We start from the raw sequence: 27,532 nt of genomic DNA, 5'->3' as shown, positions 1-27,532 counted from the left end.
ATTTATCTTTTAATTTATCTTCAACTTGCTTATTTGTGTCCTATGTTGCCGAGAAAATTTAATTTAATTCATCTTCAATTCTTTAATTTATCTTCAACTTTCTTATTTGTGTCTTATGTCGCCGAGAAAATTTAATTTAATTTATCTTAAATTCTTTAATTTATCTTCAACTTGCTTATTTGTGTCCTATGTTGCCGTGAAAATTTAATTTAATTTATCTTAAATTCTTTAATTTATCTTCAACTTGCTTATTTGTGTCTTATGTCGCCGAGAAAATTTAATTTAATTTATCTTAAATTCTTTATTTATCTTCAACTTGCTTATTTGTGTCCTATGTTGCCGAGAAAATTTAATTTAATTTATCTTAAATTCTTTAATTTATCTTCAACTTACTTATTTGTGTCCTATGTTGCCGAGAAAATTTAATTTAATTTACCTTCAATTCTTTAATTTATCTTCAACTTGCTTATTTGTGTCTTATGTCGCCGAGAAAATTTAATTTAATTCATCTTAAATTATTTAATTTATCTTCAACTTGCTTATTTGTGTCTTATGTCGCCGAGAAAATTTAATTTAATTTATCTTCAATTCTTTAATTTATGTTGCAGCGATTCTTCCGCAGGGTGACTGAAATGAACGCGGGCGATGCACCTTCCATATTCCAGCAACCGCGGTATCAGCGACGCGCTAAAATGCCATAAAGTCTTGTTTGGTTCTCTCTGTATGATTTCAACAGAGTATGAAAATGATAAAATAAGTACATAATTAATTAATGCACTGTACATTTACAAATTACATATCACAACTAATACTGCATAGTGTATACCATCCAGATTTCGTTTCTTTAATCAAGGAAAGCGAAGATCTGTGCGCTTAAGGTTTTCCTGAATCCATTGGTCTGCACGTTGGTTAAGTTCCGGGGTAAATTCTTCTTTCCAACTGCCAATTTTCCCTACAACAAACAATATAATAGTTCTTTGTTACATGCATCATATAACACATTACAACATAAAACTATGGTGCCTGTTTACAGTTTTCGAAACATAAAAAAGACTGAAAATCTTTACAATGAGCACTATGCATAAAACAATTCCTTGGTACGTACTGGAAATCAATTTTCACCTAAACTTCCATATCAGAACGAACTTGTTTCGTTCTCTGCTCTTGGTATAGATCATCAGATAAAAAGGAATGCACAAAGTGACATGGATAAGAAATAAGCTCAGAATAATGGAGAAATGACAATGACTCACTTGACCGTTCAGTGCTTGGCGCTGGAAATCATGGGTGCTATTCATAGACAATTCGCTAGCCCGCGCTACGAACGTGCTAAACTAGCCCCGGCTATCGACTGATTACTTGTACAGGATTCATATCATATCATATCATATCATATCATATCATATCATATTATATCATATCATATCATATCATATCATATCATATCATATCATATCATATCATATCATATCATATCATATCATATCATATCATATCGCTAACACTGGTTTATAAATACGAAAAACGTTAGTTCGCTGATCATCCACTGGAAGCCGCGCTAAGAATGTCTATGAATACGGCCCCATGTAATCAAAATAGAATAGCCAACAAGCATGTCAGAACATATTTCAATGACGTTACTTCCTAAATTAATCTTCTCAATGGAAACTAGAACATATTTTCAGAAAACTACCCTCTAAATTAAGTAATCAATATTCGAATATAGACACACTTATCGAAAATGAATTTCATAAGTATTGTACAGATATGGAAATAAGTCCGAGAGTACGGAAGTAATTTAATTAATACTCGTAGGGCATGTCCTCGTCAAAGCGCAAATCCCTAATTAATATTCATATAAGATGACTTCATTAATATTCAATAATTACCCCTAATTAATATTCATATAAGATGACTTCATTAATATTCAATAATTGCCCCTAATTAATATTCATATAAGATGACTTCATTAATATTCAATAATTACCCCTAATTAATATTCATATAAGATGACTTCATTAATATTCAATAATTGCCCCTAATTAATATTCATATAAGATGACTTCATTAATATTCAATAATTGCCCCTAATTAATATTCATATAAGATGACTTCATTAATATTCAATAATTGCCCCTAATTAATATTCATATAAGATGACTTCATTAATATTCAATAGTTGCCCCTAATTAATAGTCATATAAGATGACTTCATTAATATTCAATAATTTCCCGTAATTAATATTAATAGAAAATGACTTCATTAATATTCAATAATTGCTCCTAATTAATATTCATATAAGATGACTTCATTAATATTCAATAATAGCCCCGAATTAATATTCATAGAAAATGACTTCATTAATATTCAATAATTGTCCCTAATTAATATTCATATAAGATGACTTCATTAATATTCAATAATTGCCCCTAATTGATATTAATATAAGATGACTTCATTAATATTCAACCATTGCCCCTAATTAATATTCATATAAGATGAATTCATTAATATTCAATAATTTCCCCTAATTAATATTCATATAAGATGACTTCATTAATATTCAATAATTGCCCCTAATTAATATTCATATAAGATGACTTCATTAATATTCAATAATTGCCCCTAATTGATATTAATATAAGATGACTTCATTAATATTCAACCATTGCCCCTAATTAATATTCATATAAGATGACTTCATTAATATTCAATAATTTCCCCTAATTAATATTCATATAAGATGACTTCATTAATATCAAATAATTGCCCCTACTTAATAATCATAGAACGCGACCAGATTAAAATTCAAATCACGTTCGTACTGCTGCCAGATTAAGGATTTGCGTCCATTAGTTCTCTACTAAGTCATCTTATATTATTATTTTTACTATTATCCAAATAATCGCGAGCTACACAATTGAAGAATGTTGGGTACTAAATTAATAAATATTGTATTAGGATTTCAGGATTTCATTTGAAGGGTTCAGAGCCACAGTGGGCCAAGCACCATTTATTAAAAGCGGAGAAAGCAAGGATTAAAGTTAAGCGAATACCATAGTTTAATGAAAATTGACATATTTAGTTTAATGTGTATACTTTATATTACTTGCTATATGTTTCCATTGAATTATGGTAATAACTTCATTTTAACCCTTGTTTTCTTCGTTTTTAATATATGGCGCTTGGCCCACTCTGGCTCTGAACCTTTCATTTAAAAAAAATTACATATTAGGATTTGCACAAGCATAAACGCAAACCCACACAAACGCACAAATATGGACATACACACGTACAGACAAATGCATACTCAAAAACGCAAATACACACGAACGCAAACACACACAAATACACACATTGAAGAAACACAAACAGAAAACTATTTTTTTTTAATTCGAGTATCACAAATGCACTTTAAATAAAACAATGAATAGTAAATAAATAAAATTATATTAAAGCTTATCTGACTATATTATAAAATTAATATTTACCATTCCTAATAAAGTTTTGCTCTCCAACATTCATCAGACCAATTTCTTTCATAACGTCAAAGTTCACAGCTGAATTGCCACGAAAGTTTTTTATATCAAGATAGTTGACCAATGTTGACACTTGCTCATCATCTAATGGTCCTCGTTCCAGAAACTTTGCCACCTTTCGAATGGTTTCAGGTAAATTCTGAAAAGAGAAACATTTAAATTTCTATTTTGATTTTCAAGGAACAAACATTGTTTTGCTACGTTGATAAACTTTGATATTGTTTTCTCTTCAGTCACATGCATGGATGTAACGTTACCTTGAGACTGAATTTATGTCATTATGTTCTGTCGACAGAAACTGGAGTTACTATTTTGAGTTTTATTTCATGATATGCCATATCTTGTGACTTTCTTATATGCAGGGTGATTCACGAGGATTTACCGTCCTTTACGGAGCTTATTTCTGAAGACATTTTGAGCAAAAATGTCTTACTATAATCATAGTTCCTATTCTCAATAGTTTCAAAGTTACATTAATTTAAAGTTGTTTGTAAAATACGTTTTTTCTTTAGTTTGAAGGTAAAAGAATAATACAAACAGAGAATGAAACATTCAGAAGTATCATTTCTTTAATTGGCAAATATTATGAAGTTAAAACTGTGCTGTGAACTCCTTAGTTGCTTCGTACAGACATCTTTTTCTATTTTTAACTAGGAAATTACATTATTCTTACGCACTTATCACAACAATTATTACAAATCACACCACTTCCACCGACTTAATTATTTGCAGTTCAATTTTTCATCCTAATTTATTCTTGGAGAGTTTACAACACTTTTTTAAAAATGTCGCCGTCCGCTTGAGTACACTTGGCCGCACGCTTGTGAACGGCACTCGTCGCGCTACGTAACTGCATACGGCTATCTTTGATTTCCGTAGCGCTCGCGCTGGCTGCTGACTGCACGCTGACCAAGATCACGCGTTCACAGCAATGCGTTCCAATAACGAAACGTAACTTTGTAAATATTGAGAATAGGACCCATGTTTATATGATATTTTTTGCTCAGAATGTCTTCGAAAATAAGGTCCGTAAAGGACGGTAAATTCTCGTGAATCACCCTGTATAAGCATAACAAATCGTATGGGTATAACATAACAGATCTGCTGTACATTCCAAAGTATAAAAAACTCATCAATTCACCGTATTTTTATTCGATTTTTGAACCGATTTAATAACTTTATCGTTTAATTAGCCTGACGTTTATTTCAGATATGATATGTATTACACAGTATTTAATGTGATTAAATATAAATTCTAAAACACCTGTTTCCGAATAGTATGAGTTCGTCATGAGATTTAAGTTTCATTCATTTTTTTTTTTTTTTTTTGTATTCCATTGATCTTACCATATCGCCATTGTAGCTCTGAAATGTAGAACAGATAAGAGATTATAAGAAATCAACAATGTAATACATTATTATTATTATTATTCTTATTATTATTATTATTATTATTAATTTAATGCTCCAGACTATTGGGACTCAGCCACCAGTCTTCTAGCCTCCCAATATATTTGTCCATTCGTCCCGTTCCAGAATTTGTGAAGTGCAGTACATTTTCTAAGATGGTCGCAGTTCATGATGGCATTTCTTCTGCACAGCATACAGTTCGGTAAATCCAGAATGTTGAAGCGATGGAGGTTTCTGCCAAGCAGTCGTGTCCTGTAGTTAGGCAGAATGCTGCTACAGCTTCACTTCGGGAATGATGTTTTTTTTTTCCGTTACTAATTTTGCCCACATCTTACCTCGGCTAATTTCTCTCAGTTGGTTTGATCTTTCCTTTCTTAAAGTGGAAATGGTTATTGATTTTGCTGAACAAAAAGATAGAGTTGTTTCCTGTGGAGGATCAACTATTTTTGTGCCTTTTTCGCCAGAAGATCAGCTATCTCATTTCCTTTGATACCAACATGAGAAGGAATTTATTGGAGTGTGATTTCCTTGCCTGTTTCTTGTAATCTCTTGATTAATGTTGTGATTTCTGAAACTTTGGATGTCGATATATATCTTGCACTTGATATGGCTTGGACAGCAAAGGTGGAGTCATAAAATATAGCCACTTTGTGGAATGAATTTAATCTAACACAGTTTGGACAGGGCAATGCGTATTGCTTCTAGTTCTCCATCAAAATTAGTTTTTAATCTTCCTGCAGAAGTGTAGAAATTGAAGAGTGTGCTGCACACTCCAGTGCCTACACAACCTCCTTCTTCTATCAGTGAACCAGTAGATACCGAGCTGGAGTTTAAAGTCAAGTGCGGGAGAGTGATCGAAGATCGTAGTGAAACTTTAATTTACATTAACATTTACTTTTTTTAAGGTTGGATATTGCTTTAAAAACTTCATATTTTTTTACTATATTACGGTAAAAACATAACGATAAGAATTACTATAATCGTTTTTTATATTTATTTAACTTATCAACCTATAAATTTTGACATTTGACTTCAGACGCATATACACTCTTTATCTGATACCCATTTCAGCGAGTGTTGACGACCAATGCTCTATCTGAAACATTCTCATAGAGGATTCTTCCTCTTCTTTTGAATTTGTTGACCGAAAGTCTGATAAAATGGCTCTGGCACAGTGGCGGCATGTTCCATGCTCTGTGACGTCATACCACGGAGCCGCCACGCTCTTTGCTCGGCAAACTGCGTACTGAGCACAGCGTGGAGAGAAGGTTCAACTGAACAGTGGCGGTACGGCACCTATGCACTGACAGAGCGCGAACCATTCTTCTGAGATGGTATGGGAACAGCAAATTACAATACATTTGTACGAAAACAAAACTGTACAACCGTGATAAATCAATGTAACAAAATATTTTGGTTTGTGATCAATTTAATATACTTGCAATAATATGAAATTCATAATACAGCCAGCTGCAGAAGCGTTCGCATATATAAATGAGGCTCCGATACTGCTATAAACATACAAATATAGGAATAAATACTTTAAGCCAGTGATCTGCAGAATCAGTGGTCTGTGACGTCATCCCTCAGAGCAAATCGCTCTCTCTTTTAAGAACATCGGCATCCAGAGCCCTGAGGGCGAAGAATATCTTCAATACTGAACTCTACAGTGACGACCTATAGACCTACATCTAATTTCGTGCATATGATTATTTTATAGGACTTAGCTCGGTTTTGTTTCCTTTTCGAGAAAAAATGGTTTTTATATGAAACATTCCTTAGCGTATTTTGGGAAATCCATTGATTTAATTCCCAATATGCTCCGTCGGTTTAAGAGAGCAGTGTATTATGATAACAAATGATTGAAGTAATTTTAGTTTTGTCTCTTAAATGTGTATAAATTTGATCCGAAGAAATGTAACTTTTCGTTCAGCAAAAGGAAATTTACAATGTTACATTTGTTCGGATCAAATTTCTGCACGTTTAAAGGACAAAGGTAAAATTCTTTCAATCAATTATTAATCATAATACACCGCTCTCTTAAATTGACTGAGCATATTAGGAATTAAACCAATGGGTTTCACAAAAATCCTATGAAATACTTCATATATTTAGCCTGGCGAGTTGCTCCCTTGGTTTGAATGGTAAATTATTAATTGATTAACTAGTGGACTTACTCGTTTTAATTATGTAAGATTTGTACGGCTTACAGCTGTTTCAGTGCTTCACGCACCATCCCCAGAGCCTACTAGATCACGGCGTCATCTCCAACTTCTTAACACGAGTAAGTCCACTAGTTAATCAATTAATTATATTCAAGTGTTAAAAGTAGTGTACGCAAGATTCAAAATGTAAATTATTTAAAAATAGCGTGTAAGAGGGCCTTAGACTAGAAATGTTTAGCTTAAATGTAGTTCTGTTTATAAGTATGCATAAGAGTAATTATTTGTCTTATTTGAACTGTTGCATCATTGAAGCGAGATGAGTCAGTGAAGTTATGGTTTTACAGTGCAGTGAATAGTTCCGATCAGTGATAATTTATAGCGTCAATGAAATGTGTTCTATAGTGTCGTAAAATGTGTTATAGAGTGTCAGTGAAATGTGTCCTAAAGTGTCAGTGAAATGCGTCATAGTGCCACTACAATGAGTGAGATGAGAGTAAAGTGAAAGACTACTGAAACGTATGTAGAGCCTATACATATTATGTAGGTTGTATTGTAAAATCAGGTTATTTTATGTTTTATTATTAATTATAATTATTGTGTTAAATTGTATTGTGTATTCTTATTGTATTGTGTATATAATTCTATTGTGTATTGTATAAGTGTATTGTGTATTGTAATTTTATTGTGTATTGTTTATATTGTGTATACCACTGCCACCGGGTGCTTACCCACTTGCAGTGTAAATAAATACATACACATATACAATAATTTTTATCTCGATAAGGAAGTAAAAACGAGCAAAATTGTATTTAGCTTGTTTGTTTGAAATATTTCAAAGAATAAGCCCCTGAAATTAATAACATTACGTACGGGTCATTCTGTATAGATACAAACAACGTATAAATAAAACTAGAACTTAACCAATTCCCTGAACAACTTATTATTATTATTATTATTATTATTATTATTATTATACATCTGTAATAGCTTGCCACTGCACGATTGCTGTGCTCCTCTTCAGGTGCTCATCTAGTCTGACCTTGCTCCGTCGTCACAAATGCACAACCTGCCGACCACTGCTCTAGCAGGAATTGGTTCCTGAAATTTTCGTTCAACTCTTGCCGCACTTGCTCATACGTCAATAATCGCATTCACTTGTAAAGAACCACTTCTAGATCTTCAACAGTAAGCATATTTTTTAATTATTTTGAAACCAAACGGAAATATTACTGTTTACATGAAAATTGATCGAGACTTTTTGGTCCACATTTCATTATTTCCAAGCACTATAACATTTCTTCATTACTTTACCTTATTCATCTCCTCATAGAACAAAAAGAGCATATTGGGATTGTGCCTGCGTTCCCAACCTTCAATGACATGTGACCAGTATGGTGTCCAGGGATCTGTGAAATATTAATATTAGTTAGATCTATTATGAAAATAACTAACAATGAAATGTACCTATGTACGCAATGTTCAGAAACATTGGTAAAACGTCTATAAGAGATTAAAGAAACAAATAAGATAAAGTTGCTTATTTCCTACGAATGCCCTCCATTTATAAATTAATAACATTTAGGCCCCTTTCCTCAACCTTTTGTTAAAATGCACCTAACATAGCGTTAATTAACTGTAAGTTAACGGTCTTACTAATAAACAGTGTATAGTTTTTATACATGGAGGGTAGCTGCGAATATATTGAATAAGCAGTCGTGGACAGCCGATAAGGGGTGGTCCTCCAGCTTGGGGGTTGGGCGAAGGGCTAACAACCCATCACCGTAAAAAACAGCTTGTTACGTATCCCTATAATAAGCCTCGGAATAGGACTGATTCTCTGGCACGACCACAGCAAAGGAATAAGGTTTTGAGATTTGGCACTTGGAACGTAACTAGTCTTTATAGAACAGGAGGGGTAACATTAGTAGCAAAAGAACTAGCTAGATATAGAATAGACTTTGTGGGAGTACAAGAGGTTAGGTTAGATGGGAATGGCATATCACAAATAGGAGATTACTTGTTGTATTATGGGGAAGGAAACAATAATCACCAATTAGGAACAGGATTCTTTGTTCATAAAAGAATAAAATCAGCAGTAAAAAAGGTCGAATTTATCAGTGACAGGTTATCATATTTAGTACTTAAGGGTAGATGGTGCGACATCATAGTTATAAATGCTCACGCCCCTACAGAAGAGAAAGACGACCATATAAAGAATAGCTTCTATGAGGAATTGGAACATACTTTTGATCAGTTCCCTAGATATCACATGAAAATTTTATTGGGGGATTTCAATGCTAAAGTAGGACGGGAGGATATTTTTAGACCAACTATTGGAAAAGAGAGCCTACACGCAATTAGTACTGACAATGGAGTTAGATTAGTCAACTTTGCCACATCGAAAAATTTAATTGTCAAAAGTACAACATTCCCCCATAAGGATATACATAAATATACTTGGACTTCTCCAGATGGATTGACACACAACCAAATAGATCACATCTTGATAGATAAACGGAGACATACTAGTATAGTAGATATTCGAACTTTCAGGGGTGCAGACTGTAATTCTGACCATTATTTGGTGATTGGAGAATTAAGAGAAAGATTATCAGTAGCCAAGCGAGTAGAGCAGCAAGTTAATATTACTAAATTCAATATTTTGAAATTAAAGGACGAGGAAGCTAAGCAAAATTATCAGGTCGAAATTTCGAATAGGTTTGCCACTTTAGAAAGTTCCGACGAAGTTGAGAAAGAATTAGATGTTAATAGCGTGTGGGAAAATATCAGAGATAGTATCAAAATTGCAGCTGAGCAGAGCATAGGTTATTATGAAACTAAGAAAAAGAAACCGTGGTTTGATGAAGATTGTTGCATGGTAGTAGAAAGAAGGAAACAGGCAAAATTGAAATTCTTACAGGATCCAGTTGAGGAGAAGAGAGATAATTATTTCAATGAAAGACGGGAAGCAAGTCGTACACTTAGGAATAAAAAGAGAGGTTACTTGAAGGAAAAACTGAATGAGGTAGAAACAAATAGTAAGAATAAAAACATTCGAGATTTATATAAGGGTATAAAGGAATTTAAGAACGGATATCAGCCAAGGGTAAACGTGATCAAGGATGAGAATGGTGACTTGCTTGCAGACTCTCCATCAATCCTAAACAGATGGAAAAACTATTTTGCGCAACTACTAAATGTACATAGGCCAAATAGAAATGATCGGGACGAAATTGAAATACAAACTGCTGAGCCATTTATACCCGAACCCACACTTTCAGAAGTCAAAATTGCGATAGAAAATCTGAAAAAGTACAAGTCTCCAGGTATCGATCAAATTCCAGCAGAATTAATACAAGAGGGTGGAAGTGCATTATATAGCGAAATTTATAAACTTGTACTTGCTATTTGGGAAAAGGAAATTGTACCAGAACAATGGAAGGAGTCCATAATTGTACCTATTTTTAAAAAGGGGGACAAAACCAACTGTGGTAACTTTCGAGGAATATCACTTTTGTTGACGTCGTACAAAATTTTGTCCAATATTCTTTTGAGAAGATTAACTCCGTACGTAGATGAAATTATTGGGGATCATCAGTGCGGTTTTCGGCGTAATAGATCGACTATTGATCAGATTTTTTGTATTCGACAGATAATGGAGAAAAAATGGGAGTATAAGGGTACAGTACATCAGTTATTCATAGATTTCAAAAAGGCATATGACTCGGTTAAGAGGGAAGTATTATATGATATTCTTATTGAATTTGGTATTCCCAAGAAATTAGTTCGATTAATTAAAATGTGTCTCAGTGAAACATACAGCAGAGTCCGTATAGGTCAGTTTCTATCTGATGCTTTTCCAATTCACTGCGGGCTAAAGCAGGGAGATGCACTATCACCTTTACTTTTTAACTTCGCGCTTGAATATGCCATTAGGAAAGTTCAGGATAACAGGCAGGGTTTGGAATTGAACGGGTTACATCAGCTTCTTGTCTATGCGGATGACGTGAATATGTTAGGAGAAAATACACAAACGATTAGGGAAAACACGGAAATTTTATTTGAAGCAAGTAGAGCGATCGGTTTGGAAGTAAATCCCGAAAAGACAAAGTATATGATTATGTCTCGTGACCAGAATATTGTACGAAATGGAAATATAAAAATTGGAGATTTATCCTTCGAAGAGGTGGAAAAATTCAAATATCTTGGAGCAACAGTAACAAATATAAATGACACTCGGGAGGAAATTAAACGCAGAATAAATATGGGAAATGCGTGTTATTATTCGGTTGAGAAGCTCTTATCATCCAGTCTGCTGTCCAAAAATCTGAAAGTTAGAATTTATAAAACAGTTATATTACCGGTTCTTCTGTATGGTTGTGAAACTTGGACTCTTACTCTGAGAGAGGAACATAGGTTCAGGGTGTTTGAGAATAAGGTGCTTAGGAAAATATTTGGGGCTAAGCGGGATGAAGTTACAGAAGAATGGAGAAAGTTACACAACACAGAACTGCACGCATTGTATTCTTCACCTGACATAATTAGGAACATTAAATCCAGACGTTTGAGATGGGCAGGGCATGTAGCACGTATGGGCGAATCCAGAAATGCATATAGAATGTTAGTTGGGAGACCGGAGGGAAAAAGACCTTTAGGGAGGCCGAGACGTAGATGGGAGGATAATATTAAAATGGATTTGAGGGAGGTTGGGTATGATGATAGAGACTGGATTAATCTTGCACAGGATAGGGACCGCTGGCGGGCTTATGTGAGGGCGGCAATGAACCTTCGGGTTCCTTAAAAGCCATTTGTAAGTAAGTAAGTAAGTAAGTAATAGTTTTTATACGAGACTTATGCAGAGTTGGGACAGAAAACGTTACTAATAAACCTTGCATAAGCGATTGACGTATAAACAGGCTGTAACTATACAATGGGAATCGCTTTGCAATAGTTATATACATGAAACTCCTAGTTTAAGCGTTGTCTATAGAGAAAAAATGGCCTCCCCTCTAACAGCTGTTCTTATCGACTGTCATTTTTTGATGATGGTTGCCTTGTAACCACAGAAGAACAAACCAAAGAGAACAGAAAACAGAGAAGGCCATGACTGATGTTTATGCTTACCTGTGTGATTATCCGAAATATTAGTTCATTACTCTTCAACTGCTAGACTTTCAGATATTGAAGTGTTATATTATTGTGAATTAGTGGCTGCTTCTTCTATGATTATGTTAGTAAGGTGGACTTTTGCCTATTTCCTATGAAATCCTTGATTTCACCTTCTCGTTCTTGGTTTGAAGAAAATTTTTTGGGATTTACCAACATTAACTTTCTTATCGATTATACAAAGCTCTATTTTTTTTAGTGTCTTACTACTTATTATTTTGTGCGATCTTCACTATCAGTCAAGTACTGCTTTGCGTGTTTCGTGTAAATTCTGTGAAATGATGGCATATGTGTATATAATTTCGTCCAGATATTAAGTCTTTCCGTAACTAAGATAAAAAATTCAAGTTTTGTACATGTTACTTGCATACGAAAGGAGCTTTTACTATCAAGGAATAACGTATTGTTTATTCGCCTATATTTGCTGAAAGTCAATTGTGTGGAAAAACTTTTACTACTAGAGGCATTAATATTCACTTGGCCCGCAGTCACGACTCTATACAAGAATCGCTAAATAATATTAATGAAGACATATTATACGATCCAGATCAGAAGAACGAAGACCCAGTGACTTCACAGATTAATTATAGCTCTAATATAGAACAAATTAATCACCTTATGGGCGATACTGATAATAACGAATCCTCAATACCCAAGATAATTCAACACCATATGAATATGAATGATATTTGCTCTTCCTCTACAACTTCAACTCCTTACCTGGTTTCAACAGCTCTATGTAAGGCATGTGGCAAATCGTTTTCTCAACGGGGTATCAATCTTCACATTGCCCGATGTCATGAATCTTTGAATCATAATCCAAAAGTATCGTCTAACATTTCTGTCAATATTTCTCATGTTTTGATCGATTCAAGTCCTTCTTCCAATAATATTACGGAAGGATTCTTTTCATGCCCTATTTGTCCTTCTACAGATTCCAAGATCTTCAAATCTGCTAGGGGATTAAAGATTCATTGTTCTCGAGTTCATTCTCAATCTTTTATTCCAGATTCTTCTACACCTAATTCTATAGATGATTTTTTCTCTAAACTAAGTACCAACAAGAAAAATGTTAATGTATTACGCCGAATACCTAAAGGCGCTAGATCTTCAGCTGCCAGTCGCTTAAGTCAACAAATTGATTTTTGTTTATCGCACAATACTACTACCTCCTGGCATGATTTATTTCTTTTCGCATATTTAGCTCTTCGAGTTCCTGATCGTTCTGGTAATAAATCTCTAACATCTAAAATTAAAGACAATGTGACAAACTTCCCATCCAATCCTCCTCATGTCAGGAATCGTTCATATAAAGGTGATTCTCCTTCTAATCAAATCCGTCGTCTAGAACAGAAAGTTTCGGAAGGAGATATCCGTGGCGATGTTCGCTTCTTATCTTCGGATATGGGAGTTGCAGATCCAACAACTGCTACATATGATGTTTTAAAATCTAAACATCCACCTCCTTCTAGACCTTCCTCCTTCCCTGACTTTCCTGATCCTGCAGCACCCAGCCTATCAGTCACCAGCGAAGACGTCTTTAAATCTCTACAGAGCTTTCCACAAGGTTCCGCAGCTGGTATCGATGGTTTACGACCTCAACACCTTAAGGATCTGGTTTCTGTATCTGCAGGTGATTCCGGTAAACGGCTTCTTTCTTCGTTAACCCACCTTTGCAATTTTCTGTTACATGGCGACTTAAATCCTGGGATTTGTCCTGTATTTTACGGAGCTTTCCTTATTGCGATCAATAAGAAGAATGGTGGCATCAGACCTATTGCCATTGGGAACATTTTCCGAAGATTGGTATCCAAAATAGCTTGTGTTAGTGTCAAAGAAGAAATTAGTGCATATTTTAGACCGAATCAATTTGGCTTCGGTTCATCTCAGGGCTGTGAAAGTATTATTCACTCATTGCGCTCATTCATTTCTGCCAATTCTCACTCTGATAAAATCGTTCTTAAGTTAGATTTCAGAAATGCCTTCAATTATATTGAAAGAGATACCATGTTGCAAGCTGTCAAACTTAAAATTCCACAACTTTTCCCCTATTTCTGGCAATCATACAGACACCCTTCTACTTTATTTTTTGGTTCCGATACAATTATGTGTCAATCAGGTTGCCAACAAGGGGATCCGGCTGGCCCTTTACTTTTTAGTCTAACAATTAATCCCCTTATTAAAGAACTTATTAGTGAACTCAATCTTTTTTACTTAGATGATGGTTGCTTAAATGGAGCCCCTTCAGATGTTTTGCAAGATCTTAATAAAATAATTCAATTCGGTTCAACTATAGGGATAGAACTTAATCCTAATAAATGTGAAATTTATTTTTGTTCTAAGTTTAATCAAACTGTTTTCTCTTCTTTTCAAAAACTTGCTCCGGGTATTTTAATGTCAAAATCCACTTTAACGATTCTTGGATCTCCCGTCTTTTTGGAAGCTGCCGATCACATCGCTGAAGAAAAACTAATTTCTTTGCAATATTTCATCGATCATTTAAAACTAATACATCCTCATATTTCTTATCATCTCCTTAAAAATTGTTTTCTAACCCCTAAGATGACTTACTTTATGCGTACTACTCCTTTATGGCTTCTTCCAACTTTCCTACATAAAGCTGATGCTCTTTCTCGATCCAGTTTGGAAATGATCCTTAATATGTTTTACCGATACTAGTTGGACTCAAGCCTCTCTCCCAATTAAATTTGGTGGTGTGGGCATTCGGAAACTTTCTGACGTTTGTATACCTGCTTTTTTTCTTCTGCCTTAGGAGTTTTCCGTTGCATCAAATCGCTCTTTCCTTTGTACAATGATGCAGCTGAAATCTGTCATGTGCGTGATGCTCTGACAAGTTGGTATACTTCCTCACAAACCACTCATCCTCCTGCCCATCCTGAATTTAAAAAACAGTGGGACGTTATCTTTTCCCAAAACATTTTAGATAAACTCCTTTCTTCTTTCAAATCCGAACAAGACATTGCACGTCTCCTAGCTCTTCAAGAGAGTGAGTCTGGAGCTTGGTTACACGCATTACCTTCTCCTCACATCGGCACCCTAATATATAGTACATCCTTTAAAATCGCAATAGCTTTACGCCTTGATTGTAAACTCTGCCAGCCACACCAATGTATTTGCGGAGGAATTGCTGATATTTACGGTCATCATACACTCAGCTGTGCGAGGAGCAAGGGTCGCATTCCCAGACATACATCACTCAATGATATCATTAAAAGATCTCTGACTTCTTGTGGCATCCCGTCTTTTTTGGAACCACCAGGTATTAGTCGCGCAGATGGTAAACGACCCGATGGTCTGACCTTAATTCCATGGTCTAGAGGAAAATCTTTAATTTGGGACTCCACTTGCGTTGACACCCTAGCTCCATCTCACTTACCTAATACCTCCAGACGCGCAGCATCTGCTGATGAATTAGCCGTGAAGAAGAAAGTCAATAAATATGCTCATCTTTTAGACAATTATATCTTTGTCCCATTTGCTGTGGAGACCTTTGGTCCTTGTAGTCATGACGCTAAAGTTTTGTTATCTCAAATCGGCCAAATTTTGATCTCAATTACTGGTGATCGCCGTTGCACTACTTATTTGCGTCAACGCTTAAGTATTGCTATTCAACGCGGAAATGCAATGAGCGTTTTGGGTACTCTTCCAGAGTCCAGCCCTTTGGACAAACTTTTTCTCCTGTAAAATTTTTTATCTCTATGTAAATGTTTATATTTAGTTTTTATATACGGTATGTGTAATTGTAACGGTGAAAATATTGTTAATCAAATAATTTTTTATTTATTTTTTTTCATACGTGCATATTATTTTTGGGAGTGTTTTTTGTAAGTAATTTTATGAGGTTGTTATTGATATGCTGATAAATTATTTGTACGAATTAAAAAAATATATAACAATAAAACGTTCTTTTCAATAAGGTTTACTAAAAAAAAACAGAATAATTAGAATAATATTGCTGTAGCTTGTATTCTTTGACCAAAATATAGTGTGGTAATCGATCAGGGCTAGTTGTACTATCGATACTTAACACGGCACACTAGAGCGCTCTAACGGATGCTGTATAAAGTATATATGCTGTTAAAGTATAAAATGCTGTTAAAAATATTGCATTTCTTCAACTTTACTTTCATATTTTAACATTCTGTTTGTTAACTCTCTCTTAGGACCAGAGATTCTAGAGTTTAACCATAACCTATAACCAAGTATAGGCTCAATTCTGTTTTCTGAACTCTGACAATTGCGATTCTCGCTCTTTTCCGTTGTTTAGTTCAGAGAGGATAGAAGTCTTTCTATTCTCTCAGGTTTGATTTCTGCTTCTTTCCGTCGTCTGTATCACAGTATCGTGGAGCGGCGTATTGGTATTGCTGTTGTGAAATGGAAAACACTGGAACAATAATAAATCGAGGGACTAATTTCTCATCGTTCGAGAGAAGCCTTCTGCTGGAAATAGTTTTGAAGTATAAACCAATTACTGAGAATAAACAAACAAACAAACGGATCTACGTTGAAAGTGAAAAGTGAGGCTTTGCAGAAAATTGCCTATACCTTTTTATGAATTTCTGTTCTGTCAAATCACTGAAATCATCCGCTCTGTTTATGTATTCACGGATATCATTTTCTAAATAATCAAGATACAGAAGTTCAGCATCTAACACACCAGCCATATTGAATACTTCTATACTAACAGAGAGTTAAATGATTTAACTGCATGAAATTGGGCAGTTAAATTAACATAGGTTTTAACAAACTGTTAGTACTAATAGTAGTTGAAGAAATGCTTCAACTGTTTACAGTTAAAATGAAATAACACACTGTTATAATTTAACAAAGGTTGAAGAAACCGGGCCTTACGTTTTCTTCTTCTTATTCTTAAGAATGTATTCTTATCCTTCATATCTTGGTGTCTATGTTTGACAACTTTTCGTGTTTATTAGTAAATCTGCATGTATTAATGTATAAGTAATAATTAATAAAGCTTGATAGAGCGTGTCATGTAATTTGAAAGATTTTCCTGAAGTATGGCATTTTCCATAAACTTAGGACTATTCCGCTTTTTTATGATTCCGTGTTTACAAAACGAAAGTGGATATAAAAGAAATTAATATGATTATAAGAAAAGAAAAATTATTTAAATAGGCCTATCTGCAATTTCCTAATCATTATAAACCTATTGCTATTACAAACACTAGGCCATCTAATAATGATGCTACTTACGCAAGTTCTTTTCAAAATAATCCCAGTAGCGAGGAAAGTCGCCAAGGTAGCCTTGAGTACGAATCAGTCTATTTAGATGGTAAAATGACACAGCAACATCCTTGGGGTTTCTGGCCACATAAATTACCTAAAATGTTAGAAAATTATATTCAGTGAAATACGATATTCAAAATTGACTATATTTATACATACAGACCGATTATTTAGTCCTGACAGCTCAGCGATGCGAAAGATTGGAAGTAATAGTAGTAGTGGGTAGAGTTCCGGAGAAGAGATAGGAGCGAGCCGTCAGTAAAGAAATGCAGTACAGCTTAACTGTACTGGAAACACAACGCTCTATCGCACGCACAACATCCGATCGCTCTGAAAGCAAACGACAGACTCACCCGAACACCCCTTGGCATAGGAATCGCCTGACCCAGGCGCACATTGTCGGCGACTGTCAGGACTAAATAATCGTACTGTACTTTCATAAATGGTAATACGAAATGAATCTGTAAAATTTAATACGAGTATAATCACTTATATATGAAAACAAAATAATTATAATATAAAAATGTGTTTTATCAATAAAACGTCGATGGACAATATAAGTATCGTATTGTAGTTCCTAGTTGTTATATTTACCTACAATACTACGAGTAGTTGAACTACTATTCAATACTGATCAGCAGAGCTAGGATTTTAATTAAATCAAACCTAAAATGCAGTTACGAGTGATCGGACAAAAGAGAACTGCTTCAGATCACAGCATTTGGAGAAATTGAAGATAATTTATTGGAAGATGTTATGACATTAAATAATGTTAACAGAAGAAGTAGGATCTGAAAAATTTTTTATTTGCTGCTGACTTTTTTTCTAGTCCCCAGCCCATACTTTTCTGTCAAAGTTGATGGGCATTTCCCCTTTTCTGACAGTCCTTCTAGTTCGGATCTGCCCAACTGACAACTGTTGCTTGCCTCTCATTATTCCTGCTCTTGCAGAAATGGAAACGGTGCTTGGAGGTAATTCGTTTTATATCCAAATAAAGTACAGTATATGCCCTGTTTTAATAAGGTCCCTGTGGGTATTAAGGCCCACCTAACGGATTTTTTTTAAAAACATAAAATTTACACTGTCACACGTTAAAAGTGTTAAAATTGTTTAAAAAGGTATTTACCTTCGACAGACAAAGACAACTACACGGAAGAATTAAACACAATAAAATATATAGCACAAGACAATGGAACAACCCAAACATAATAGACACACTAATAAAAAAGGCAAAACAAAAACAGACCAAACCAACACAAACAGCACGCGAGAATAAATACATAACATTAACATATCACAATACGAATACCCACAAAATCGCAACTTCATTCAGAAAACTAAAGTACAAAATTGCATACAAAACAAATAATACAACACAGAAATACTTAAATAACCACACTAAACATTCAAATATATATAATTCAACTGGAGTTTATAAATTAAAATGCAATAGTTGCCCACATTTTTACATAGGACAGACAGGAAGATCCTTTCATACAAGATACAACGAACATATTAAAGCTATAACCAAACCTTACATTACATCAAATTATGCAGATCACATTATCGACAATAATCATGACTACAATAATATAGAAACAAATATGGAAATTTTACACATCACACCAAAAAGTTTACAGTTAAATATCCTAGAACAATACGAAATATATAAGAATACAATAGCACACCCACATTACATACTTAATACGCAACTACAGTTCAATACGCACACATTGTTTGACATCATAATACGTCATAACATACAGACAGCCAACCCCCACCATAGGAACAACACACCCCCACCCCTACCATCGACAACTGCACATCGCAGAGCCAAAATCAGCAGTGGTTCAAGAGACACTGAAGACGACGACAAATAGCGTCGAAGCGGGCCGTCTGTCGAAGGTAAATACCTTTTTAAACAATTTTAACACTTTTAACGTGTGACAGTGTAAATTTTATGTTTTTAACAAAGTGTTAACGAGAACTTTAATCAATGGATTTTTTTTATTATGACCGCTACTGAAGTTGGTTTAGAAATACACTAATGAGGTAATGTCTAAAGATGTTTATTTATGTAACAAAATACAAAAAGGACAGACTGATATATCAAAATGTTTCCCTCTTATTCCAAATTTGGCAAATCTTTACAACTGGGCCTTATTTCCCGAGTAGTCTGTTAATACGACCCATGCCGTAGGGTAATAGAGCCCAAAGAGAATACATTTCAATTAACTCATCAAATTAAGAAACAGAGTTAATATCACAATAACATAAAGTGAAATGAATAGAAGCAACAGTTACATGAACTGGAATACCTGAACAATCGTATTTGTAAACAATAGTGACAATAAACTTCTGAAAATCTGAAGCAGTGTGTCACAGAGAAAATCTGATAATTCCAAACATTTACGGCATACAAAGACATCTTTATCAGAGACAGTGAGGCCCACACAAACTTCATGGACCCACAATGAACATGATGCACACTGTCTCATATCCAATGCTTCAGCTGATTCACAGACAAAACAGTACCAATCCTTATTAACATCATGTCTCGACTGGGAGATATTGTTCTTTTTCAAGTCAACTTTCTTCCTTAGTGTTTTTCCTCTTAGGGGTTGGATTCTTATTTCCCATTCCTTTGTTATTGTCTTCCTTATATCTTTCTTCTTCGCTCTCTTTGGTTGCTTTCACAAAGAATTCCTTTGTAAGTGTGATTGCTTTATAATTTAATGATTTTTTTACTGATTACCCGTTTCTCGCATGCTACTTTCTTCGGTGTGCTCAGAGTAGTTGCGAATGGGCTTATTATCTTACCAGTATTTTTTATTTGTACTCCACTTTTGCTGGCACCCTGATTGTCATCACTTTGGCTACCTTCTATTGTAGTTGATTGAGGTGTTGAAGGCTGGATGCCAAATGCCTTATTTTCTATACCAAATAAAGATGATTCAGTTGTAATTTGTGAATGAGTTGCTGCTGGTATTTCCCCCTGTTGTTCCAGTGGACGTTCAGTGACCAAACTTGTAGCAAAGGCTGTTTCTGGTATAACATCTGGCGCAAAAAGTTAGATACCAGTGGCTCGGAAACCATTGGCGACATTTTGTACGGTCATGCACTTATTCCAGACAGGTTTAAATATTGCTGAGAATCTCTCTTTATGTAGTTGTCTTTCAGGATGAAGATCCCAGTATCTGAGCAATGTTTCATCCCAATAGTGTTCGAAAGATCTATAGACTGTTTTATCAAGTGGTTGCAGTTCACAAACACATAAGAGTAAATGTAATGACTGCGAACAAAGTAGTAATCTGTACTTAAATTATTTATATAGCCTACTTTAATTTTATCCCTAGATATTTATTATTATTATTATTATTATTATTATTATTATTATTATTATTATTATTATTATGCAAATCTAATCTTTCAGGTAAAGCTTCCTCTCCCGACCCCGGAACAATTTTTTCCTTGAAATTATTCATTATTATTATTATTATTATTATTATTATTATTATTATTATTATTATTAAAACATTTGCAATCTGAAGTGGAAGTTCATACTCAACAATATAATTAGGGGAGAGTCGGGTGGTATCGGAATCGGGTAGTATCGGACAGTGCCTTTCTTTCATCTACCACCATATGGTAGTATCTGAATGACATGGTTACGTTTCTCTATGCGACATCACATAAATGTAACCATGTCAATCAGGTACTATCATCGTGTGGTAGATGAAAGAATCTCACTGTCCGATATTACCCTATGTCCGATACTACCCGACTCTCCCCTAACTTATTTAATCGTCTTGTAAATTTTAATAGTTGTCGGGAAATAAGGCCCGGGCCTTAGTTACATGTTGTTGCTTGGGCCTTATTGCACGATCACAGACTGATTTTGAGGTTATATCTGTGTCATGCAGATTTGGAAAAATTATTTTGAACCTGTATCTGGAACGATGAAATATCTCTAACATGCAATAACATTTTCAATATTCTGAGCATTGAAATATATTATTACATTTAACTTTACTTCCAATATTATAGTTTTGTCTCGGCGCGTTTTCTTCTTGTTACTCAATTACTACCAACATAAGCCGCGCGAAAATTATTAGGCAGATGTTATTTTAGTTCCCCAACATGACTACAGAGTGATCACTCTTCCTCTTAGCCTTGATCCGCGAATTTCAAAGTTGGACCTTATTTCTCAATGGGCTTTATTAACCACTGGGACCTTAGTTCAAACACAGTAAAACTAATCAATATACACTTATATTTTCTTTTTAGGCACATGATTTTATCAAACCTTGCAACCAATATCCAGAAGATTAGATGGCAGCAGACTGAATGGGAAGTGTGTCTTAATGAATCGTGGAGACGTCATTTCTTCCAGCACCTTATACGCGGGACTACTTATCTGTTCCACTAAGTTCAACTTGCTTGGGTCTCCTGCATTTTGTTGTAGAAGTTCTGCCTTTATTTCATCATGAACAAACAAGCTGAACCTGACAAAGAGGCAAAATAACAATCTTATGTTAAATTGTATTAATAATTTAAGTCCAGTTTCCTTCCTAGGTACTCTTAGAGCAAAAAGGTCATTTATTAGTAGTCAAACTTGTTAAATACGTTATTAAGGTAAAAGTCTCCATTTTGTAGTAATTTATATAGGGTAAGGTTGCCTATATAGCACCACTTTAGCATTTATAATTTTTATTGAACAATACAATTTTTATTTTCTGCATTCCTTTACAGAAATACATTCCCAAAACATTTACCTTTCATGTAAAAAAGAATCCTTGAATTTGATTTAATATTTTTGAAGTAGAGCCACATTTTCGAAACACTTATCAATGGTGCCATTTAGGCAACTAGTTTCCTAAATAGCACCTGCGGTTTCTTAAATCGCACCTCTTTAACTGCAGGGAACAGGATGAAGGAAAGCTTTTAATATTGAACATATTGAACAGTATTATTTTAATATGAATAATGTAATAAATGCAAATTACAAGTTCATTGAAATTAATGAAAGAGAGTAACGCATCTTCAAATGAAATTGAAAAAATAGAGCATAAATTACCTAACATTTAAACTTCCTGAATGCGTTTTTTTATTGTTACACATTTGACATGTGCTTCACCAGGCAGTTCAAACCGTAAACTGCGTCACCTTTTCTCCACGATTATCTCGAAGCCACCTAAGAACTGCTTCATGATTTAGCTGTCTGAAATGGTTTGAAGATAGAACTATCTAAAGGCTGGGCCTCTGAGTATTATGACGAGGAAGCTGAAATAGGAGCACATCATTTTCCCGAGATAATCTAGCTTCTAAATTTGAGGAATGGTTCGTATAGGTGGACATACATAAGCAGCACTTTTTTCTATGGCAGGTTTGAGTGGCGAATAAAATGTTTGAGCTATTCGACAAATAGTTCACTGTTGATGCAACCTGAATCAGAGTAAACAAATAACGATCCTGGAAGAACACCAGCTGATAATGTAGGATGCACTGTTTGATGTTTAAACATTTTCATAGGTGGCACAAAATATGTGGTGCGCTTGTACAACACACACTTGTTGTATTAACGCCCTTTTCACTACTTGATATTGCACCCACCTGATGCATTCCTCGTTCAGTTAAAATTTTTTGGGCCTTCTTTTGTACGGCTAGAATTGGTACAGTTGCTCATATCGCACCGGTGCGAATTAGGCACTTACAAAGTGGTGCGAATTAAGAAACTACGTCATAAGTTATTATTTCCTTCATTCTAGCCTATAATCACCACATGTTCAAAAATCCTACTAAGTTAAATGTTCTTTAATTTTTCTTTTAACCAATAACATCTTAAGATTATGGATTCCTTTGCATACAAATCCGTTATTTAGTTACAAAATGTTAGCTAAATATACATCCACCTGAGCGATTATATTAAATACTCTATCACCACATTGCTAGCACAAAGGAGTGGCAGAAATCAAGTGACATGGTGGAAGTTCATATGGTAGATTGTAACAATACCACTAGATGCTGCACTACTACAATAACTTGTTTTAAACTATCAGTGGTGCCATTTAGGAAGCGGTGCGTTTTATGCTACTCTACCCTGCATCATTTTGGCTTAAGTTCATCTCATACCCAAAAATTTTGTGATATAGTTTAAAAAATAGATTATATACAGTTAAGTGTCTATTAAAGAAAATTTATCCATAACTCACTCTAGAAAAGGAAATCTTTCCACCTGTGGAACTTTCCTTGCTGTTTCATAGTCCAAATTATTGGCAATCAACCAAACCAGTTCTTGAGTCCATGTTGTACCTAAAACAAATAGCTTACACTTTAGATATTGGAAATTGCAATATTTATTATAAAATAATAATTTTAGTTGTGGGAAATGAAATGGTTGGAAAACACTGAGGAAGATATGAGAGAAATAGGTACAAGAGGATGGAGAAGAAGGATACAAGATTGAAAAGATTGGGTTTCAATAGTCAGGCAGACTCTGGCCCTATAAGAGCGATAACGCCATGAAGTAAGTAAGTAAGTAAAGTAAGTTATCGGAAACATTTTCCAATTTAGTGTTCCTGGATTAAATAGTGTAACCTAAACCGAACATTGAAGTTTTCGATATTTTAACATTTTATGTACCTAATGTACTTAAACTAATAAAGTAAAGATACACTGTAGACAGGCATTTATGCCTATGTTGGTAATGTAATTTACATAAATGTTCAAATAATTTTAAGAATGTCATTGCCAATAAACCAAGGAAAATAAAGTACCATGCATATTCTTTATTAAATCTTGTTTCATAACTTATTTTGAACGGCACTGACTTCATGACGAAAATTATATATCTGTCACAGCAATGAAAATAATTTTCATAGTAAATAGGCTACACGATGATTTTTGGGTTTTCTATGACGCAAATGTCTTGTGGATCTTACTTTCCTTAGTATATTTCTTACATAATTTATCTTTTAAAGTGAAATTATATTAATCTTCTTTAAAGGAAAATACAGATTTTTATTTGAAGAAAAATATGCTTGACCTTATACTCATGTTTCTTTAAAAAATAATAGTCTTACTATAAAAAGTAAAACTTAAATGAAAGGAACTAACGTTGAACAAATTACTGTACAATATTTATTCAAAATCATTATTAAACAGATTATGAAGAAATTTCAGTACGTACCTGATCTAGGAAAGGTGACTACCCATGTATCATTTGGTCGAGGTTTGAAATGGTAAAAGTTGCTTGCTTCCCGTTGATACTTGCTTGGAAGGAACCACTTCTCGGGCCCAACTTGAATGAACCCTGTTCTCTCTCCAGTGAAGTCCTGGAGTAATCGTCTGTTAAGTTCTTCATCCACATTATGAATGTCCAGTGGATAATTGGATGACATAGCAATCTTTCTCTAAAAAAATAAAAATAACTTATGTAAACGCTTTGGTTCATGGCCCTCACTGTAGCTGGAATGATGTGTTCGTATGAATGTTCGACTGCCTGAGAAGGTCTTTCATTTCGTACTTTTTAAATCTCGAACTTTGATTCCAGGTGATTCTATAAAATTCCAATTAATACCACTTCAAAATGGACATATACAATCCATCGCAACATCATATGAACAAGAATGTTCCACTGTAGTCGCTATAAAATACTGAATTCTACTCTTGGTAACCGTTTACGGTTGGAATATCTCAAGCTCGTAATAGTGAAAGTGAAAGAAATAGAGAGAAGAATTAAATATAAGATGTTCCAGCAAGCAAATTACGTCCACATCGTCCAATTACATTCGGGTTGTTATCGATCTCGTATGTCTTAGACATTTAAACCACATGGTCTGTCACAGCCTGCATCCAACTTCTTTCTTGATCTTTTCAATTTCTCATGGTAATGTCACTAGGTGTGATATTTTCAAGATAAATTGAAATAAAGTGATAAATTGTGTTAAAATTTTGTGCTGCTGTTCTTTAAAGATACATTGCTTGTTCCGAATGAAACAAAACAAATAAATTAATTTGGAGGTTTGGATATAACTTGCATATTAAGAAAATGATGTTATAGGAACTATGAAAAGAGCAAATGGCTCGATAAAACGTTATCCAAGACTGAAATAAACGTTGGAAAGAAGAAAGAAAATAACAGATTGACAACACGTGTTTAATATAAAATTATCACAAGAGGTAAAAGGTAAAAGGTAAAGGTATCCCCGTAATATGCCATGAAGGCACTTGGGGGGCATGGAGGTAGAGCCCCATGCTTTCCATGACCTCGGCACTAGAATGAGGTGGTGTGGTCGGCACCACGCTCTGACCGCCTTTTACTCCCGGGAAAGACCCGGTACTCAATTTTATAGGAGGCTGAGTGAACCTAGGGGCCGTTCTGAAAGTTTGGCAACGAGAAAAAATCCTGTTACCACCTGGGATCGAACCCCGGACCTTCCAGTCCGTAGCCAGCTGCTCTACCAACTGAGCTACATCATAATAAGACTAAACTTTGTATTCACATTCACGTGATGATGTTAGTGAGCGTTATATCCACCGCCGATTCCGCCTACGATACCATTAAATACCTCCCATATATCTCGACTGTTATTTGGGTTGCCTAAGCAAAAATGAACAGCCTAAGTCAGACACTCCGTACGTGTGAGGCTAGCCCTAATTTCCTCTTCAGAATCAAAAATTTTCAAAAATCGAATCCATCGCACTCTAATAATTTGTGGGCTATGGATACTCCTTCAAGATTAATGTCATTACGTCTGCGTTAAGTCCTACAAAAGGTTATATTCTGGATCCGACCATCAGATTCGAGACGCATCAGAATCAACCCGAGGAGGTTAATCTAGAGAAAAGGGCAATTTATGAACCAACTATCCCTTATTACAAAACTTCATATAAACTCAGGGATATAGAAGTCATCGGATTAATGGTGGGCGCTAGAGGGACCATAACAAAACAATTCGTGTCATTCTGTCATAAATTTAGAGTCCCAACAACAATTAAGGGAATTTCTATGATAGCTTTGAAGGGTTCTCTGCAGATTCTACGGCGACAAATTGTACTTCAATTCAAATTGAATTTTCTCATTCTATTTTTTATCTGTATTTTTAATTTTACTGCAAATTTTAATTATGTGAAATATTATCTGCTGTACATTTTAGTTTATTGTAAACAAATTTCTTGTAAGGCATTTTTAATGTCATCTTAAATGTTACTGTTTAACATTATTTGTCTTTGGCAATCTCACAAAGTTGAGGAAGATTGAATAAATAAAATACTATGGCAGTTACAATACAAAGGAGTCAAGCAGGATATATCAAATATGAGAGGTCTGGTTTTGTTTTTTATTGTTAAATACAATAGGTTATGCCATGGATAAATAAATACAATCGATATTGCTTCATGGTCAATCTGAACTTTCATTTCGTATGAATTTAGTGGGTCATGCGTCAGGGAAACAACAACAATGTCTTAAGCTTCATTGTTGATATTTCTATGGATATCAAGGATGTCTCTCTTAGTACTTATAACAAACATGGAAAAATACCAAATTATAATCATAGCGCAAACTATTTGGGTCGTGTGAGTAATGAAAGAATCCCAGTCCTTTTAAATAATTACCAGCCTCAAAGTAGAAGAGATATGGGGCGCCCGAGGAAAAGATGGTCCTAACACTGTGAAGACGGAACAGGCAAGATGATTAATCCCTGCAAGGTTGATGATGACGACAAAAAAATTCAATGGAATGAAATCTGAAAGGTATGAAATGGATTTAAAATAGGCCTAATATTACATAACTATGCCGTAACTATATTACATGTTTTATTTGATGAGCTAACAAATGTTGCATTAATATTTTTATTCACTGCGGTAAATCTGAGCATATCAAATAAAAAATTCAACTTGGAACATGATTAAGATTTTTGAATGAAATGGAAACTTATTTTCATTGATGTTTTCGTCTTACGTACCGTCTGTATTATTAT

The 27,532-nt window shown here is 34.5% G+C and overlaps 1 protein-coding gene across 2 annotated transcripts in view; it reads right to left on the bottom strand.

Moving 5' to 3' along the window:
* Positions 1 to 753: 753 nt before the first annotated feature.
* St4 (Sulfotransferase 4) overlaps positions 754 to 27,532 on the bottom strand; it is a 56,365-nt gene continuing 29,586 nt past the window's right edge. For both annotated transcript variants that reach the window (XM_069845904.1, XM_069845905.1), the window contains exons 2-8: positions 24,739 to 24,961; positions 23,762 to 23,861; positions 21,856 to 22,054; positions 17,517 to 17,643; positions 8,427 to 8,521; positions 3,493 to 3,679; positions 754 to 952 (exon numbers count right to left, since the gene is read on the bottom strand). In XM_069845904.1, the coding sequence (XP_069702005.1) occupies positions 849 to 952; positions 3,493 to 3,679; positions 8,427 to 8,521; positions 17,517 to 17,643; positions 21,856 to 22,054; positions 23,762 to 23,861; positions 24,739 to 24,949 (1,023 nt within the window). In that variant the 5' untranslated portion in view covers positions 24,950 to 24,961 and the 3' untranslated portion in view covers positions 754 to 848. The remainder of the gene's footprint in view (positions 953 to 3,492; positions 3,680 to 8,426; positions 8,522 to 17,516; positions 17,644 to 21,855; positions 22,055 to 23,761; positions 23,862 to 24,738; positions 24,962 to 27,532) is intronic.

The sequence above is a fragment of the Periplaneta americana genome, chromosome 14, assembly GCF_040183065.1.
Source record: "Periplaneta americana isolate PAMFEO1 chromosome 14, P.americana_PAMFEO1_priV1, whole genome shotgun sequence".
Lineage (NCBI taxonomy): Eukaryota > Metazoa > Arthropoda > Insecta > Blattodea > Blattidae > Periplaneta > Periplaneta americana.
Note: the sequence above shows the minus strand (reverse complement) of the source record. Positions and strands in the feature narration are given on the sequence as shown.